The 19,645-nt window shown below is 38.7% G+C and overlaps 1 protein-coding gene across 1 annotated transcript in view; it reads right to left on the bottom strand.

The window, feature by feature from the left end:
- CAMKMT (calmodulin-lysine N-methyltransferase) overlaps positions 1-19,645 on the bottom strand; it is a 420,005-nt gene that overhangs the window by 16,953 nt on the left and 383,407 nt on the right. The window contains exons 8-9 of the mRNA XM_052649043.1: positions 9,765-9,839; positions 2,448-2,511 (exon numbers count right to left, since the gene is read on the bottom strand). Coding sequence (XP_052505003.1) covers positions 2,448-2,511; positions 9,765-9,839 — 139 coding nt within the window. The remainder of the gene's footprint in view (positions 1-2,447; positions 2,512-9,764; positions 9,840-19,645) is intronic.

Here is a 19,645-nt window from a genome sequence, read left to right as displayed (position 1 = left end):
TCTCATCCTCTGTCCTCTCCTTCTCCTCCTGCCCTCAATCTTTCCCAACATCAGGATCTTTTCAAATGAATCAGCTCTTCACATCAGGTGGCCAAAATATTTGTGTTTCAGCTTCAACATCAGTCCTTCCAATGAACACCCAGGACTGATTTCCTTTAGGATGGACTGGTTGAATCTCCCTGCAGTCCAAGGGACTCTCAAGAGTCTTCTCAAAAACCACAGTTCAAAAGCATCAATTCCCTGGTGGCTCAGAGGTTAAAGCATCTTCCTGGAATATGGGAGACCTGGGTTCGATCCCTGGGTCAGAAGGAAATGGCAACCCACTCCAGTACTCTTGCTGGAGAATACCATGGATGGAGGAGCCTAGTGGGCTACAGTCCACGGGGTCACAAAGGGTCGAACACGACTGAGTGACCTCACTTTCACTTTTAGCTTTCTTTATAGTCCAACTCTCACATCCATACATGACCACTGGAAAAAACATAGCCTTGACTAGACAGACCTTTGTTGACAAAGTAATGTCTCTGCTTTTTAAAATGCTGTCTACGTTGGTCATAACTTTCCTTCCAAGGAGTAAGCGTCTTCTACTTTCATGGCTGCAATCACCATCTGCAGTGATTTTGGAGCCCAGAAAAATAAAGTCAGCCACTGTTTCCCCATTTATTTGTCATGAAGTGATGGGTACAGATGCCATGATCTTCGTTTTCTGAATGTTGAGCTTTAAGCCAACTTTTTCACTCTCCCCTTTCACTTTCATCAAGAGGCCCTTTAGTTCTTCACTTTCTGCCATAAGGGTGGTGTCGTCTGCATATCTGAGGTTATTGATATTTCTCCTGGCAATCTTGATTCCAGCTTGTGCTTCATCCAGCCCAGCGTTTCCCATGATGTACTCTGCATAGAAGTTAAATAAGCAGGGTGACAATATACAGCCTTGACGTACTCCTTTTCCTATTTGGAACCAGCAAAATGGATTATTTGTCACAAATAGGCTCTGAAGGAGGCATTGGTGATGAGTGAAGTACTGTGCATTGTGAGATCCAGGAGTCTTTGAAAGCATTGTGTTTTTGCATGATGGATGTTCCCAGAAGCCTTATATCCAAGAATCTTGGGGTCCTTTCTGAAAATCCTGATCTTGCAAATGCTCATGAGAATCACCCAAGGCTAACGGGGAGATGAAGAGGCCCCCAATTCCTTCTTCTGCCCTCAACTTGGGCTGCTCACTCAACCACAACAGCTGTCATCAACGGCTTGGAGTGTGCCCCTTCCTTGCCTCTAGAGCTGCTCCCCACCTCACAGGGGGAATTGAGACGCCAATTTAATTTAATTGATTACCACTTACAAAGCTGTGGTTACTCCTCTGAGAGGCCTAGTTAAAGTTTGTGAGCTATATAGAGATAACAAAATAAAAAGCACAGTGTAGGGCAAAGGATGATTATCAAATTGCTCTGGGAATCTTCAATGTAGAAAAGATATAAGAGAAAGACTGAAAGGTGTTAGCTGGTAAGTCTCACTGAGGTCAGAAGATGGGAGCAAACCTTCTTTTTTAAAAGAAAAGACGAAACTTTAGAAAATACTTCACACATACACACACACACACTATAGTCTTTTCTCAGATAAATGTTGAGTTTCTGTCTTAGGCTACATTAACACTGTTAACCTATTCTAAATTCCTATGGCACAGCAAGAGTCTTACATACTTATAAGATTTTTTTTTTTAATGTATGAGCTTTAAACTTGTTTTCTTTCTTTAAATGGATGTATATTAACTCTCCGTTTAGGCTGCAGGACCTCCTAGCTTAGTATAACAGCCCAGCAAAATAAGAGTGGATACAAACTCTGTAATTTACTCACAGGCATAAATGGATATATAAATGTAAAAATGTGCACAATATTTTATGCCATGCTTGGCTTCATTGTGACCTAATGTTTATAATATGTAAATAATGGTTTCCTTTTAAAGCAAAGAACTTTTAATAGATAGATTCATCTGAAGTCCCTTTCTTTAATAGAAACAGAAATAAAAAGAGAAAAAATATTCTTTTGCAATAAATAAATACCCAATGACAAAGGTTACCATTGAAGGGATTTAAAATGACAGAAGTCAACAGAAAACTTTCAATATCATACTCTACTTTAATATGAAGATATTGTTATCAAAGGAAAAGACTCAAGAAATTCTTTGATAAAAATAATCTCACACTATCTTTGAAGCAGTTTCATTTATTTTACTACCCACTGTGTTCCTTATCAGAAGGCCAAGGGTAAGAAGTTCCCTAGTTATGATTAGGAAAGAATCTGATAGATCAGAAGACTCAATTGAAGTTGGACATAATAAGTATTAAAGTATTACATGACATTAATCCTGCCATTCCATTACTCTTTCCATCTTTGTGCACAGACTAATTATTCTGAAGCCAGTGTTCAGGAGAAAATAGAAACATACTTACCCTGGGCTGGAGTAATCTCTTTATTGCATCAACAAGGCTGGCTCTGTACTGGTCCAGAAACAGGCTGACATTGAGAAGAGAGCAGAATCCAGATTAAACTGGGTTTTCAAGTCTAATGATATTAGTGGAGATCAAGGCTAATTACATATGTTTACTCAACACTAAAAGACAGAAATTGCTTCCTTCCATTCAAGTATCTCACTAGAATACAAATAATACAAAAGATACTGTGGCAGGGTTATCCAATCAAAGCCAAGCCATCAACACGTGATGGGCCACAATTCACACACGACTGGACCATGTGCTAGTGTGCAATGGGTAGTTTTCTAAGCTGCTGTTTGAGGGAGTCATCTGGTGGAGATGAAGCTCTCCCAACACTTGTCTCTGCAAACACGGTCCTCTGCCCATCGGAGGTGCTGCGAGGCCATCCTTCAAAATCAAACCACTGGCCCTATTACACACTGACCACAGAAAAGACCTCAGGTAGGGATGGTTTTTAGTGACTAGCAACAGCACCAGTCCCTAAAGGTTAGTTCCAACCAGTGAGTTAGGAATAAACAAAGACCAGGGTTAGGCAATATGTCCCAAAGACCATGGCAACTCTGGATTCAATATTTGTCGATAACTTGCTATATACTAGGAGCTGCTTCAGGCCATGGAGATAAGCTGTGAATAAGACAAAATTCCCATCCTCAAGGAGCTTCCAGTCTCTATTCATTTCTGTATCACTATCTCTGGTCCAGCTTACACACAGAGAAGGTGCTCAGCGAACAGTTCACTTACTCCCTTACTGGCAGGCCTGGGGGTATGGCTCAGTGGTTGAGAACAGGCTTAGCATGCATGAGATCCTGGGTTCAATCCCTAGTACCTCTATCTTCATATTTTGGTTTTCTGTGGTGGCTCAGACAGTATAGAATCCTCCTGCAATGTGGGAGACCTGGGTTCAATCCCTGGTTTGGGAAGATCCCCTGGAGAAGGGAATGGCAAGCCACTCCAGTATCTTTGCCTGGAAAATTCCATGGACAGAGGAGCCTGGCAGGCTACAGTCCATGGGGTTGCAAAGCGTCAGACATGACTGAGAGACTATCACTTTCACTTTTCACTTTACTAGCAGATCAACACAGTCTTTGAAATGGGGGGGCTTACGTAGGGTGAGTTTTAATGTCTCTAAAACTGGTTGTACATACTCCTTCACTGGTCTTGCTGCAGAGGAATCAGCATTTAGGCAGGATGTTTCACCAGACCAGGTTCTCTCCTAATTCTCTCACTTAAGATGAGTGGGGAGAGCGGCTTATGAAATATTTCCAAGAAGACAGAACTTGGGATTCACCATGACATGCTTAGTGGAAGTTTCTTCTATAAAATGCTGCTTTGAGCAATGGAAAAAGAATGCTCTTAAGGTAAACCAGAAATCATCTATAGAATGCAAACCTATGTATCAGTCAGGATAACCTGATTATTATATGGGAAAATTTCTTACTGTTCCAGAAAACTATGCATTTAAATCTTAGAGCACAAAATGCATCTAATTTGAATGCTACAGAAGTTTGTCTTTTAGTCATATTAATTAGTGGTTTATAACCAGTAAGGACCAGAAAGAAAGGAATCGAATTGTATTTAAGTGTTTTGAAATGTTCTCTTCAGGACTTTATACCTTATTCTTTAGTGAGGTAATACTGTCTTGCTGCTATTGTTGTTTAGTCACTAAGCTGTGTCCAACTCTTTTGCAACCCCAGGGACTGTAGCCCACCAGACTCCACTGTCCATGAGATTTCCTAGTTAAGAATACTGGAGTGGGTTGCCATTTCCTTCTCAAGGGGATTTTCCTGACCCAGGGATTGAACCCGTGTCTCCTGCTTGGCAGGTATATTCTTTGCCACTGAGCCCAGGGAAGCAACAACAATACTACCTTAAATGTGAATAATTAAGCATTCTATTTAAATACCTCTATCAGTTACTTGAGTCCACAGGAGGCCTGGCTAGTTGGGATACATAGCACTAAGCAAGACCATTCCCAGTTTATACATGTGCATCCTAAGAGTTGGTAAGACTGTTAGAGATAAATAATTAACAACTTAAAAGCTGAGCTGAAAACATAACCTTATATGGGGAAGGGGAGATAAATTAGGAGTTTGGGATTAATATATACATATTACTATATATAACGTAGGTGAACAACAAGGACTTAATGTGTCACACAGGGAATTATACTCTATATCTTGTAATAACCTATGAAAGAGGGAAAGTGTTAGCTGCTCAGTAGTGTCTGACTCTTTGCGAGCCCCGTGAAGACAGCCTGCCAGGCTCCTCTGTCCACAGAATTCTCCAGGCAAGAATACTGGAGTGGGTAGCCATTCCCTTCTCCAGGGGATCTTCCTGACTCAGGGATTGAACACAGGTCTCCTGCATTGCAGGCAGATTCTTTACCATCTTAGTCACCAGCGAGGGCTGTAATAAACTATAATGGAAAAGAATCTGAAAAAAGAATGCATATATATACACATGCGGCTTCGTTGCTTCAGTCATGTTGGACTCTGTGCACCCCTATGGACTGTAGCCTGCCAGATATCTGAATCACTTTGCTGTGTACTTGAAACTAAGAAAACATTGTAAATTAACTATACTTCAATAAAAAAACATAGTCTTATAAAATACTATTTCTATTTACTATTGGCAATGGTGAAAAAGATATTAACATCACAGCTCGCTAGAAAACGCAGCTTAACACACAGCACACATTCAAAACACAGTTATTTGAAAGCTGATTCTGTCTACTCCATCACTCCAAGTCAAATTTCCCAAAAGTAATTCTTATAGTTCTCTAATAGGTCTTTATTCTAAGCAAGCTCACCTTTCTAGTTAGCTCTGGTGCAGAATTTATAACACTTTGTAGGATACAACCTATGAGCAATTTCAATGTGCTTTAGTGGGAGTGATATATAATCTCCTGAAAATTCACCCCTTAAATAAGTCCTAATGGGCTCAGAGAACAGCAGTAGCTTAAGTGGATCTATTAAAAAAAGGTTGAGTGGGTCAGTGATTGGGATGGAGATACTCTCCCTTCAGTTACTGATCAAAATACATTGACAATCAGTCTAGTTTGGCCATTAAACACACACACACACACACACACACACACACACACACACACAGATCCCTCTATATAATTCACTTGTGGAATCAACGCTTGCTTTGTTCCATTGATCTGAATCATAGATTATGCGACAAAGGGAAGGTACCAGGCCATTTTCATTGCCTCCCTTCGAATCAGTCAGGGTTTTCTACACAGCACAGAGCAGCTTCATCTCCCGGCATAGGGAAATCAATTAGTACAGAGAACAAGGAGACATTTCTGTCAGCATTCTCAGAGAAGAAGACCTCTGTGTAATTTTCAAGGTGAAATGTGCTCCAATTCACTGTTTTCGATTTAACTTTCAGCCGACCGAATAGCCTCTCTCTCAGTCTTTAGCAACTGACCGCTGGGGCAGCCATATTCTAATCTCGTGTGGCGCCACCCCTTCGGTGCCAGATCTCTGACAATCTGTCCATCTTCTCCAGGACTGAATTTCCTCAGGTGTGAGGTGAGAGGGCTAAAGATCTTCTCAGGTGGAAAGGTCTATGAGTTGTGATTTAGAACTATCTATGATCAGAGCATCTGGAAGAAAACAAAGAAATCCTAGAGCCTATTTTGAGAAAAACAATTTTTCTTCACAAAACCCAAACTTGTCATCATTTAAACTAAAAAGGATAGAACATAGAAACAATCCACTGTATACAGCTGGTGTGAAAATGCTGAGAGAGCAAGTGAGGTGATGAACCTTCTGGCATTTCTTCCCAAAGTCTCAGGCTGCAGGCAGGCAGATGTGGTTCACCATCCTACAGACCGAGCTCCATGCATCCAGCTAAGGGTGGCATTTTAGACTTGCTCTGCAAGCCTTTAGAGAATCCACATGTATGGACCTTTTTTTTTTCCTTCAAATTTACAGAATCATTTTTATTTTTGCAGAGCTACAATAAACTGGAAAGCCATCAAACACTGAGTGAAATTGTTCATTGGATAAAAAAAACATCTTGCTACCAGACTCTCAGATCACTGTGATTTAACAGAAGTCTGGAAAGGCAGGTTTAAAATTAACAATCACTCGCTATTCTAAACTCAGCAAGGACAGGGGTGGACTGCATTCCAGCAGAAAGGAACTTATATTAAATTCAACATTAAACAAGTCAACCAAGGAACTTAATAGGAGGGTTTTTTTTTTTTTCTACACCTGCGGTTAAATATTCTAATATTTTGATGTTTGTCAACAGCATCCTTTTGTGGTATGGCCGTTACCTTGATTTTTTTTTTTTCTGTTTATTTCAAAGTTGACATTTTACAAGTTACTTAGGAACTGTTGAACCATGAAACTATATTTCATTGTCAAAAATGCTGAATGGTGAAATAATGACTAGCGTTCAGTGTGCCTCTTTATTTTATAATCTAGTTGAGCTACTAAATTTAGATGTGAACTAAGAGACTGTCTCTTCTGGGAAATAAGTTATTCCCCCCATTGCCTACAGGTTTATGAATGTTTGAATGTAAATATATGAATATATGAATGATTTAAGAACATAAACATATCACCACTCGTAATCATGTGCATTTTACTTGAACCACAATGTGGGTTTGGAATAGGTTTGTGAATAGAGCTTGTTTTCATGTAAATGGGATCAAGCGGTACCACTGGTTAGCTATTCAGGGAATCAGACAATGCCACCCTTGCTGGAAGTGCTTCAGTAAGAATTTAATCCATGTACCTAATATTTGAACTCCAACTCTTGCTTCATATTCCTGTGGCCTAATCCAGATCTCATTGACTGACAATGACTCGAGGATGGTGTGAGACTTAACGTCATCTATTTATGTGTGGCACCTATTTCTGGCACCGACTATTTCAGGTTTCATCTTAGAGGTAGTGACTAAAGAGAGCTTTCTTTTCCTCCTGTGACATTCTTCAAAAAAAAAAAAAAAAAGGCAGCCTGGTCTGCCTGCCTGCCTGTCCCTAGAAGCAGCATCTGTGTAATAACTCTGACAGAGAAACATCAACCCTACAAGACATAAAGAACTCCTGGAGTCCTGGGCTTCCCTGCTATAGGCACAACATGTATATTATGAGCATTACTGTACTTTTTAAGTTTCTAAACAGTGTACCCATCTCTGTGAGTATGAAGACAGACCACTTCCAAAGCATTTCTCTTGGAAACAATATCAGCATCGCAGTGAGAGCAGCTTAATGTTTCACATTTACAAATGGGAAATTATAAACAGCCTGACATTCCAGCACTGACGACACCAGGAGGGAAAAAAAAACAATTCATGCATAGAAAAAAACCATTTATAAAATGAAACTTGGTGTATTTGGTTCATCTGAATACATAAATTCTCAATAGTTACTAGCTGTGTGTATATGTATATGGTATGTGTGTGTATGTATGTACGTATTACATCATATATTATGTTATGTATTTGGAATGAAAGCCTTAACTGAATATGTATTATGTATGTTGGTTATACAGGATCCTGTTGTTGGCTAGGGGAAAAAAAGACTATTCTTCAAACATGTTGTGTGGCTATTTTTAACCTGAGAACATTAATCAGAAAAGAGCTTGAATCTTACTTCCTCTGCTTGTCTCTCTGGTACAAATGGGATGATGTGGTGTGAGTGTCATAACACAAGGTATGACAAAGCCAGGCTGTTTTGATATTTGTGCAAAGGACACATTTAACTTGAAATCTCTTGGCTAGACCTGACTTTCCCCACATAATCAGAGCCCATCAGTGGGCGACCCTTGTCTAAATCTCCAAGAAGATCCTGCCCTCCTTCCCTCTCTCCGCTGCTCTCTGATCTGACTTTCATACTTAATCTGATCTAATCCTGCCAGCATTATCTTCATCTGTGCAATGAAACCTGGAGGATCCTTTCTCATATTTGGTGAGGAAAGGCATTTACTAAATTACTTGCTCAAATCATATGGTGAGGTTTTAGCTCCTTATTTTTGATTAGATGAGGGCTGTAGTATTGAGACACAATATCAATGATTAGTCAGAAATCTGGCTCTCCCTTTTTCTGGAAAAAGGCTTTCTGAAATTGGGTGCAGAGAGACTAAAATGGCCATGAAAAACTCAACTAAGAATGGAAGAAAATATTTAATTTTCACTGAGAAGTGTTTTTCTGGAGAAAACAGAAAACAAGTTTAATTTCAGGGACTTAGGCAGAAAGTTTACCCACTAAAAATCTTATTAAATAATAATAATTTTAAATCAAAATATCCTGGAGATTACATTCCATTCATTCAACTCTCACATAAGGAAAATCTTCTCTAGGTTATGGATCTTGTGTTTGGGTTTATCAATAGAAGAGAACTCCTTTAGAATCAGAACTTGTGTTTTCAAATTCATAGTGTCATTTTAAAAATCTTTAGAAAACTACAAATAAGATCTTACTCTTAACAGGAAATATTGTGAATTGTCATGTTTCTCATATGCTGAAATAATTATTCAACACAGGCAGAAAATACATAAGATTAGTTGAAATCATTATTAAGGTTTGATACATATTTATCCTGTAACTTAGGGATGAGACTTTCATTAACAATAAGTAGATTGGGCTAAAAGGGAAGACAAAATATCTCATGTAAATTATTTTTAAAAGGCAAGCATCTGACAGAGATTTTACTATTATTATTTGCATAACAATAAAATGGAATTTTATAATTCTTGTTTTAAGTATAATTAAATATCATAATTGAAGACACTGGAAATACTAGATAGCAAATATACACTTTAAGAAAAGCTATTTCCCTAAAGATATTCTACAGATATGTTTATATGCTGAAGTGTATATGTGTGCACACACATACACATCTATATATTCCCTTATATCAGTAGTCAGATCTCTCCTAAGAAGTAAGCTAATTGAGCTGTTTGTGTTGATAAACTCCTTTTTCTCCAGACTATTCCTCCCTGAGCCATAATTATTTGCAATTTGCCTAAGTCGTCCATTTACTGATACGTCAAGCATGAAACAGAGGCAATTCCAGAAAATGGAAATGCTTCTCAAAATCAATCTTTGGGAAATAATGTGGTAGAAGTTACTGTGTGATAGAAGACTACCTTATAACTGTCACATGGAGATGAATATTAATTTGTGGAGGTTAAGGCGGCTTTGTGCCTCATTTGTTGACTCTGCTTCACCGTCAGCAGAGCAGCACAGCCCAATTACTCCAGCAAAGCTATTTTTTATTCTAACAGGAGTTTTATGATTTTTATGTACTTACCAGTCAGCACACATAACAATGTCAAAATGTCCTTCCAGTTGAGAGACATCTGTCTCATTATCCCATCGTAAAACGCTTGAGAAGAAAAAGATTTTAAAAATTATACTTAGGGTTTTTTTTTTAAACTTTTGATTTTGAGCTATTAACATTATTTTTGTGGCACTTGAAATTACTTAAAAAGTATATACAAATTATTTCAAAAGGCATAATAAAAAACAAAAACTAGGGATGTAACTGTCTGTTCCATATTTTATTTAGTCTTCAAATCTAGGAGAGGAAGAATTCTCTATTCAAATACAATAGTTAGGTTTTTGCTAGTTCTTATAGGCTTGTGTAGACATACTAGGGAAAAATATCATATCTTGACCGGCATCATTAGAATGAGTCCAGACTCTTAACATCAATGAAAGTACATAATGAAATCAAAGTGCTCCCCATATACTGGAATACAAACTTATACAAAATAAATTATTTACATGGTTAAACATCCTCCTTGCAAGGCATAGGACACAGATTCGATCCCTGGTCCAGGAAGATCCCACAAGCTGTGGGGCAACTAAGCCCATATACCACAACTACTGAAGCTTGCAAGCCTAGAGCCCGTGGTTTGCATCAAGAGAAGCCACTGAAATGAGAAGCCTGGGAACTGCAACTAAGGTAGCCCTGCTTGCTGCAACCAGAGGAAGCCCACACAAAAACGAAGACCCCGCACAGCCAAAATAAGTAAGTAAATATAAAATATAAAATAAATGATGTGAAACTTGGTGCTTGGCATATCAACTGCATTTCTTATTGATGAATACTTTGGCAAGATGGAAGAAAAGAATACCAAGTTTCCTTTGGGAGTTCTCAGTTTTCAGGCATATTTTAAAATTCACCTTTTAGGACATTTAGTCTCTAAAAGAAGAAGAGGTTTTAAACCTCACGTAATAACAATAATAATTAATAACATGTATTTGAAAATTCTAGTTATTCTTATGATGCCAACCAGAGATGTTGTTACTCTCAATTAATAACTGTGATGATTAGCATTTTATCATATTAAAGTATTTAATGACTCCTCTTCCCACCTCATCAACTGTGATTTGCAGTATTACTTTTCAAAGTGAAATTCTGCTCCTATTATCTATTTTGATTATTATTTAAAACTAAACTGCGTGAGCATAGCCTACTCTGGCAAGTTATATTTGCTTATCTTGGTGGGTTCTTTATTTCTTCTAGATCTTTCCTTGTTTGGATATAGAAATAAGTCTTATTTTAGTAAGTCCTAACATTCTTTTCAAATATTAATACATTAATATACTTCTATGCTGGTAACTTTTTTAAGGTAGAAAGATTAACCACATCACCATAAAATACCTGTACAGACTGAACATCAGTTATTCATTCACTCATTTGGCTCATCCTTAGTGAGTACCTACTATGTGGCAGGCCCTGCTGTGTGCCACAAGCCACGCTTCACAGAGGCAGCGTTGGCTACATAAACCTGTATGTCAGATGCTGCGCCCTGTGAGTTATGTCAGCATACAGACTCAGAGCGCCACGGAGGGTTTTCCAGAAGAAGCAGATAGCCTCTTCGTTCACAGGTCCTGTGACATACGGATGAGCTTTATAAATTCACTGTAGTGTTGTACTTGCCCAGGCCTATTGGAGAGCTGAGAAATGGAGGAAACCAGGAAACCCTTAAGATATTAATGCTGTTTCATTTCTAGATTGATTCCTCAAAGACCCCACACACCTGGGGAGAATGGGAAGCAACAAATATCACCTTTTCTAGAAACACTGAGGCTTCCGAGTACAGCTGGAACTTAGGCTCAGTGGGAGAGTGAGCCCTCATCAGAGACTTGAGTGTCTTTGAGAGTTTCCACATGAACAAGACAATTTAAAATATAAAAGTAACATCTCCATTACATAAATTTTGGGGAAAAAAAGAAAAGGATTAAAATTATTCATCTTACCATTCATGAACCATCATTTAGAAGATCCTTCTAATATATGTGTAATGACTAACGTACCAGAACAGAAACTGCAGGAAATGCTGTGGTGAGATTGGATATTGGATTCCCGAGGTGCTTCAGCCCCTCAGTTTGACAAAGACCAACCAGAGAGATGGGGATCTAAACAGTAATGGGTTGTGGGTTGGTACAGGAGAGATAAAGAGTCGCAATTCTAAAAGAAATGGAAATGCTCAGCTTGGCCACATGGACCACGACACCTTCCCTAAAGGCATTGCCCTAAAGGCACTTCCCCCCACTTTTCATGAAGTGTATGGCTAGCTGTCCCTGTAACTGTGAGCAAATAACAGAGAGGGAGAGGAGTATGGACAGAGTCCAGTTTTGACACGACAGATGTGGTGGCGGAGGTAGTGCTGGTGGTTTAGTCGCTAAATCGTTGTACTTGCCCAGGCCTATTGGAGAGCTTACAACCCCGTGGACTGTACCCTGCCAGGCTCCTCTGTCCATGGGATTTCCCAGGCAAGAATACTGGAGTGGATTGCCATTTCCTTCTCCAGGGATCTTCCTGACCAGGGATTGAACCCATGCCCCCTGCATTGCAGGTGGATTCTTTACCAGCTGAGCCACCAGGGAAGCCCATGACAGGCAGACCTGAGTTTAAACACTGGTTCCTTCCTTTACCAGCTGTGTGACTTGGGCAATTATTTCACTTCCCTGAGTTTGTTGTCTTGTCTGTAAATGGAGATAACAATGGCCACCTTCTTGAGCAATGTAAGGGCACCATTCACACTGTGTTATGAGTTCTACTGGTCACACAGCAAACAATGAAACTGGTGTCTCGGGGAGTGGCGGACTCAAGTGGCTCCTGTCTGGGAAGGCTATGATAGACTTCAATATTCAAGGAGCTGGTCCTTCCAACTCTGATGGTCTTGCCCTCCCTCTCCTCTGACATTCAGATGTCAGTCATGTACACTAGAGCAGTGCTTTAGCTGTGAGACAGGACCAGATTTTTTGTTATTGTTTATAGCCAATCTGTTGCACATCATTACTTTTGTAAAATACAATAACAAATGAATAGACAAATGAGATTTTAAAAAACCAAAGACATTCTGAATACAAGTCCACTGATCATAGGCTTGGATGGCACAGTGTTTCTACACATTTCCTTCCATTTCTGAACTTATCTCCTTGCAGCTCAGTAATGTATAGTTTGCAAACTGATATCAGTCTTTGGCCTCCTCATTAAGTAGCCCGGCTCTCAGTCCTTGTCTTTACCAATAACTGCAACACTGAACTACTCTCCAACAGCCCCACTTCTCACAGTTCACCTCTTCTAGTAAGGACTTTGATGCAAACCATTCTTAAATCTTCAGTTCAGTTCAGTTGCTCCGTCGTGTCTGACTCTTTGTGACCCCATGAACTGAACACAACAGGCCTCTGTGTCCATCACCAACTCCCGGAATTTACCCAAACTCACATCCATTGAGACAGTGATGCCATCCAGTCATCTCATCCTCTGTCATCTCTTTCTCCTCCTGCCTTCAATCTTTCCCAACATCAGGGTCTTTTCAAATGAGTCAGCTCTTCACATCAGGTGGCCAAAGTACTGGAGTTTCAGCTTCAACATCAGTCCTTCCAATGAACAACCAGGACTGATCTCCTTTAGAATGGACTGGTTGGATCTCCTTGCAGTCCAAGGGACTCTCAGAGTCTTCTCCAACACCACAGTTCAAAAGCATCAATTCTTCGGCACTCAGCTTTCTTTATAGACCAACTCTCACATCCATACATGACTACTGGAAAAACCATAGCCTTGACTAGACAGACCTTTGTTGACAAAGTAATGTCTCTGCTTTTTAATATGCTGTCTAGGTTGGTTGTAACTTTCCTTCCAAGGAGTAAGCATCTTTTCATTTTATGGCTGCAGTCACCATCTGCAGTGATTTTGGAGCCCCCCAAAATAGTCTGACACTGTTTCCACTGTTTCCCCATCTATTTGCCATGAAGTGATGGAACCAGATGCCATGATCTTCGTTTTCTGAATGTTGAGCTTTAAGCCAACTTTTTCACTCTCCACTTTCACTTTATCAAGAGGCTCTTTAGTTCTTCTTCACTTTCTGCCATAAGGGTGGTGTCATCTGCATATCTGAGGTTATTGATATTTCTCCTGGCAATCTTGATTCCAGCTTGTGCTTCATCCAGCCCAGCGTTTCCCATGATGTACTCTGCATAGAAGTTAAATAAGCAGGGTGACAATGTACAGCCTTGACGTACTCCTTTTCCTATTTGGAACCTGTCTGTTCCATTTCAGTTCTAACTGTTGCTTCCTAACCTGCATACAGGTTTCTCAAGAGGCAGGTCAGGTGGTCTGGTATTCCCATCTCTTTCAGAACTTTCCACAGTTTCTTGTGATCCACACAGTCTTCAGTCTTACTGGTCTACAATCTGCTGATCTTCTTACTCTGTCACTGGTGCTTCTCCTTCATGTTTATCTTCCCTACTTGCCCAGCCAGGCCCTGTAGCTAACCATCTTAACTACTCCCTGGTGCACACCCTCTGCTGTGTCGTCCCTCTCTTGCATTTTCATATTTGTTAAACCCAGCTCTCCCCTGCTCCAAGACTACATCTGTGCAGCTGAATGTGGTTGGAGAAACATACGGGCATCCTGACTGGCTTTGCTTTAAATTCATGACCATGGAGACTTCCCTGGTGGTCCAGTAGTTTAGACTCTGCCTTCCAATGCAGGGTGTACACGTTCAATCCCTGGTTGGGAAGCTAAGGTCCCACATGCCTCGCGGCCAAAAAACCAAAAAACATAAAAGATACACATCAAAAAAAAAAACGTGACCATGAACCACAGCGGATTCTTTATGTTTGGCAGTTGTTTTTTCATTTCCCTTCCCCATTTATTCTCCCCGTCTCCTACCTCATTGTTTTGCACCAACTTCACTCTTTTCAAAATTCTAACACTTCCTTCTTTATCCTTACTTTCAGCTGATGACCTTGCTTCTTACTTTACTGTCAAAATTGTAGCAATCAGATGAGAACTTCCACAAACTCTCACCATCACACTTATATTCCTAGCAGCATCTGCATGTGCACACTCTGTTTCCTATCTATTATCATGGATGAATTAGCCATACACTTATCTAAAGCCAATACTTCCTCTTAAAGACGAGGGCCATTCCCCTTTCATTTATCCTACAGCGTAGTTCTAACAATTCTTCCTTCTCTCTCCTATATTATCAGAGTTCTTTCCTTTCTACTGGATTACTTCCATCAGTATTCGAACATTCAAACAGCTATTTCCCCCCTCTTAAAATATCCTCTCTTCACTCTACCCTCCCTTCTGGTTATTGCTCCAATTCCCTCTTACATCTCTGTAGCAAAACTGCATGAAAAAGTTGTTTAAACTCTATTTTCAATTTCTCTCCTCCCAGTCAGGCTTTTGTCCCCACTGTTTCACTAAAAATGCTCTTGTAAAATTCACCAAAGATCTCCACATTGTTAAATTCAGCTCAGTTTTTACTCATCTTATTTAACCTACCAGTCTGTACCCTTCCCATTAGCTCCAGACTCATATATCCAACTTCCTATTTTAATATTGCCACTTGGGTGTCTAATAGACATCTCAAACTCAGTATCTCCAATAATGAATTCCTCATCATCTTTCCCCAAATTCACAGCATTCACTGTCTTTCTCATCTTGGTAATTCTTTTTTTTTTTTTTTTTTTGCCCTGGGGTACATGTTTATGTGAGTAATAAAATATTTACTATAACATAAATATAAAGGGAACTTCCCAGTCTACATTATTATTACTTTTTTTTTTTTTTTCAATAAGGATACAAAGAGAATGCACCAAAACATTGTTCCAAAAAATAATAAAAATAAAATAACAAAATTTAAATTCAAACGGTAACAGAACAAGAAATGGAGAAGGGGGAAGCTCCAAACACATCCAGAAAATAAATAGAGATGGATCAGAAATCTGGAAATCATATTAAAATATCTTTTTCGGATTAGTGAGTGTACAAAATCCTTTAGGATAGGGAGGGAGGGCAACCCTCATCTTGGTAATTCTCAGGCCAAAACCCTTGACTTTTACTTTTTTTACACCCCATGTTGAATATGCTAGGAAATGCAGTCAGTTCCACTTCTGAAATACGTCAAAATCCAAGTGTTCTCTATTTCCACTGTTCCCATCCTGGTCTAAACTACCCTCTTCTCTAATCTGAGTTACTGTGTAGTCTCCTAATTGGTTTTCCTGCTATAATCCTACATTTCCTGCTCAAGGGAGCAGGCAGAGAGATCCTTTTAAAATAGAAAATATGAAATCATGAGCCTTCTCTATTTACTACCTTCTAACGGCTCCTCTCTTCACACAGAGTAAAAGCCACACAGTCTTTACACTGAACTATAAGACCCTATGCAATCTAGGTACCATTCTGACCTCAGCTCCCATTACTCTCCCCCTTACTCCCTTTGCTCTAGCAATACCAATCTCTCTATGATTTCTTGAAAACACTAGGGATATACTTCTCCCTTAGGGCCTTTAAATTGGCTGCTTCCTCAGTGTGATGCTCTTCCTCCAGACATCCCTAGGGCTTGTTCCCTTACCTCCTTCCAGTCTGCTTGAACGTTGTACCTTCTCAGAGTGGCTTACACTGATCATTCTACTTAAAGCTGTAATCATTCATTTCTACTGCAGCATTCCTGAATCCCCTTAACCTGCTCTTCATTTTTTTTGATAGCAATTATTATCCTTTAATATGCTATATAACTAAATCATTAATTTTTAAAATTCTTTTTCTCCAGTAGAAGATAAACATCCTAGGGAAAGAAATTTCTAAAACCTGTTTTGTACCATGATGTATTTTTCACTGCCTAGAACAGTCCGTGACACATAACAGCTGCTCAGTAAACATGCCATTTGAATGAACTGTGTATGAATATACTTAGCAGAGTGTCTCGCATATAGAAGGCACTCAAGAAACACAGGTTCCTACATTAAGTTGTTCTTTGAATAGAATGTGTAGATTAAGTAGACATGGAGGCCACTTAAAATGCTTTCTCAGGATTTACTTTAGGTAATGATGGAGTTATATGCACCTTGTTTACCCTACTGCCCAGAACAACTAAAAACATATATGTGTGTGTATATATATATAAAATAATAGTTTTATATTTTATAATATATAAAATAATAGATTTATTTAAAATATATAAATAATAGTTTCCAAGACACTAAGAGTCAGCAACAAATGATGGTGATCCTTGAGCAAGGGGTAAAAATAAAATGAGCCCTACCATGGCCCCATTCTACTGCCTTGAGAGGGTTTCCAGGCCACAGTACAAGGAGGGTAAACTGAGCTGGAACTGGGTGGATTCTTTGAGCTAAGGAGATGGTGCTAAGAATCTGAGGAAACCAAGACAGTTATCGTTTCCAGTATCGAGTATCAGATAGAGTGCTGCACAGACAGTCTATGGATAGTCCCCCTGAGAAGTATTCTGCAAGTACTGATTGGACCATGTGTATGAGGAAACTCCTTGAGGTTGGAAAAGAACCACCTGAGAAGACTGGAGGGGACTGGCCACACAGGGCCAGAAAGTGCAGCTGTCCTCAGCAGCCAGACTATAGAGCCTCCTAATCCGCAGGGCACTGAGTGGTGTTCTCAGATGGATCTTGTCTCAGCAGTGGAGAATAACTAGCTCTAGACTAAATGCTGCTTTGGTTCCGCTGAATAAATCTTAACAGTGATACTCAAAAGATCAAATTATTTCAAAACAATGTAACTGTGTCCCAGAACGAAACAGAATCATTTATAGAAATATAAAAACATTCAGATACTAAAAAGGTAAAATTGAAAGATTACCAGACATGCAAAAAGTCAAATAATAAAGCCCATAATGAGGAGGAAAACTGAATAATTGAACTTGACACAGATGTTAGAATTCACAAAGGTATTAAACTAGATATCACAATGATATTTGCTGTATTAAAAAGGTAAGTAGAGACACAAAGGATACTTTGAAAGTACTTCTAATGAGGAAGACTACAATGTCTGAGAAGAAAATACACTGGATGGAATTCAAAGAAAATTAGACATTTCAGGAGAAAAAAATCAGTGAACTTGAAGACAAAGCAATGGATACTATCCAAAATGGAAATATAAAGAGAAAAAAAAAAATAGAAATAAAACAAAAGAATATCAGCAAGTGAGCTGTGAAGCAAATTTGTGTCCTAATATATGTGTTATTAGAGTTCCCAAAGGACAAAAGAGGGGGAGACAGAAAAAAATATCTGAAGAAATAATGGCTAAAATATTTTCAAATTTAATAAAAACTATTAACCCACAGATCAAGAAATTTCAACAAACTCCAAGCACAAGAAACATAATGACAACTACAAGGCATATAATAAATCCAATCAAATTGTCTGAAAACAGTGATAAACAGAAAATCTGAAAAGCACCCAGAGGAAAAGACACATTATTCAAAGAAAGATATGGATGATAGTATATTTCTTTTGAGGAATATGCAAGTCAGGAGACAGTGGAATGACATCTTTAAAATACTAAAAAGAAAAAAGTATGCCAACCTTTTGTATGGCCAACCTATTGCTTGGCCACTCACAATGTTGTTTTTTTTTTAAGGTGAAATAGATGTTTTCAGACATACAAAAGTTGCAAGAATTAATCACCAGCAGATCTGTATTACAAAAAGTGTAAAGAAAGTCTTTTAGGTAGAAGAAAAATCAATACCAGATGAAAATATGGATCTATAGAAAAGAAGGATGAGAACTATAAATTATAACTAAGTGAGTAAATATATAAGATTCTTTTCTTATTATTTAACTGTCTTAAAAATATAGTTGACTGGTTACACAAATAAGTATTGTAGGGTTTATAACATATGAATAAATAGAATAGAGGATAATAGTGTAAGAGTGGGAAGGGAGTAATAAAAGAATACTTTTGTAAAGTTTTCATAGTATAGATGAAGTGGTATGTCATTTAAGGATAGACTGTGGTAAGTTAAAGGTATATACTATAAAACCTAAAGCAACCACCAAAATAACTATATCATATATACATCATGATCAAGTCAGGTTGATCAAGTGAGGGAATGAAAGAAAGTTTATAGTTTAAAGTTTAAAACATGGTCTCATAGTTTAAAATTAATCAATATAATTCATCATATATATGAACTAGAAAAATGTGATAGTTTCAATAACTGCAGAAAATCCACTGACAAAGCTGAATACCTACTTTTGATGAAAATTCTCAGCAACCAAAGACAAAAAGGGAACTTTCTTAACCTGAAGAAGATTATCCAAGAAAAATCTGGAGCTAGCAGCATATCACATTTGGGGTCCCCAGGGGCTCAGCAGTAAAAAGTCTGCCTACAATGTAGGAGATGCGGGTTCAGTCCCTGGGTGGGAAGATTCCTGGGAGACAAAAATGGCAACCCACTCCAGTATCCTTACCCTGGAAATCCCAGGGACAGAGGAGCCTGGTGGGCTACAGTCTGTGGGGCCACAAAAGAGTCATCCATGACTAAGCAACCAACCAACCAACAACCAACATCATACTTCATGGTGAAAGACCAGATGCTTTCTACCTAACATCAGCAACATGAAAATGATGTTTCTCTCACTATTCAATATTGCACTAGAGATTCTAGCCAGTGCAATAAGGCAAGGCAAAAAAGGCATCAAGAGTGGAAAGGAAGAAGTAAAATTGTCTTTATCAGTGGGCAATATGATCGTCTACGTAGACTATCCAATGACACAGACAGAAAGGTAAGAAGAAATGATAAGTGAGTTTAACACAATTATGGGATACAAGATCAATATACAAAATTTAATTGTATTTATACAAACAACAAAATAATTGAAAATTTAAATTTCTAATTCCATGCCATT

This window comes from Budorcas taxicolor, chromosome 11, assembly GCF_023091745.1.
Source record: "Budorcas taxicolor isolate Tak-1 chromosome 11, Takin1.1, whole genome shotgun sequence".
NCBI lineage: Eukaryota > Metazoa > Chordata > Mammalia > Artiodactyla > Bovidae > Budorcas > Budorcas taxicolor.
The sequence above is the reverse complement of the archived record's forward strand: the minus strand, read 5'-3'. Positions and strand labels throughout refer to the sequence as shown.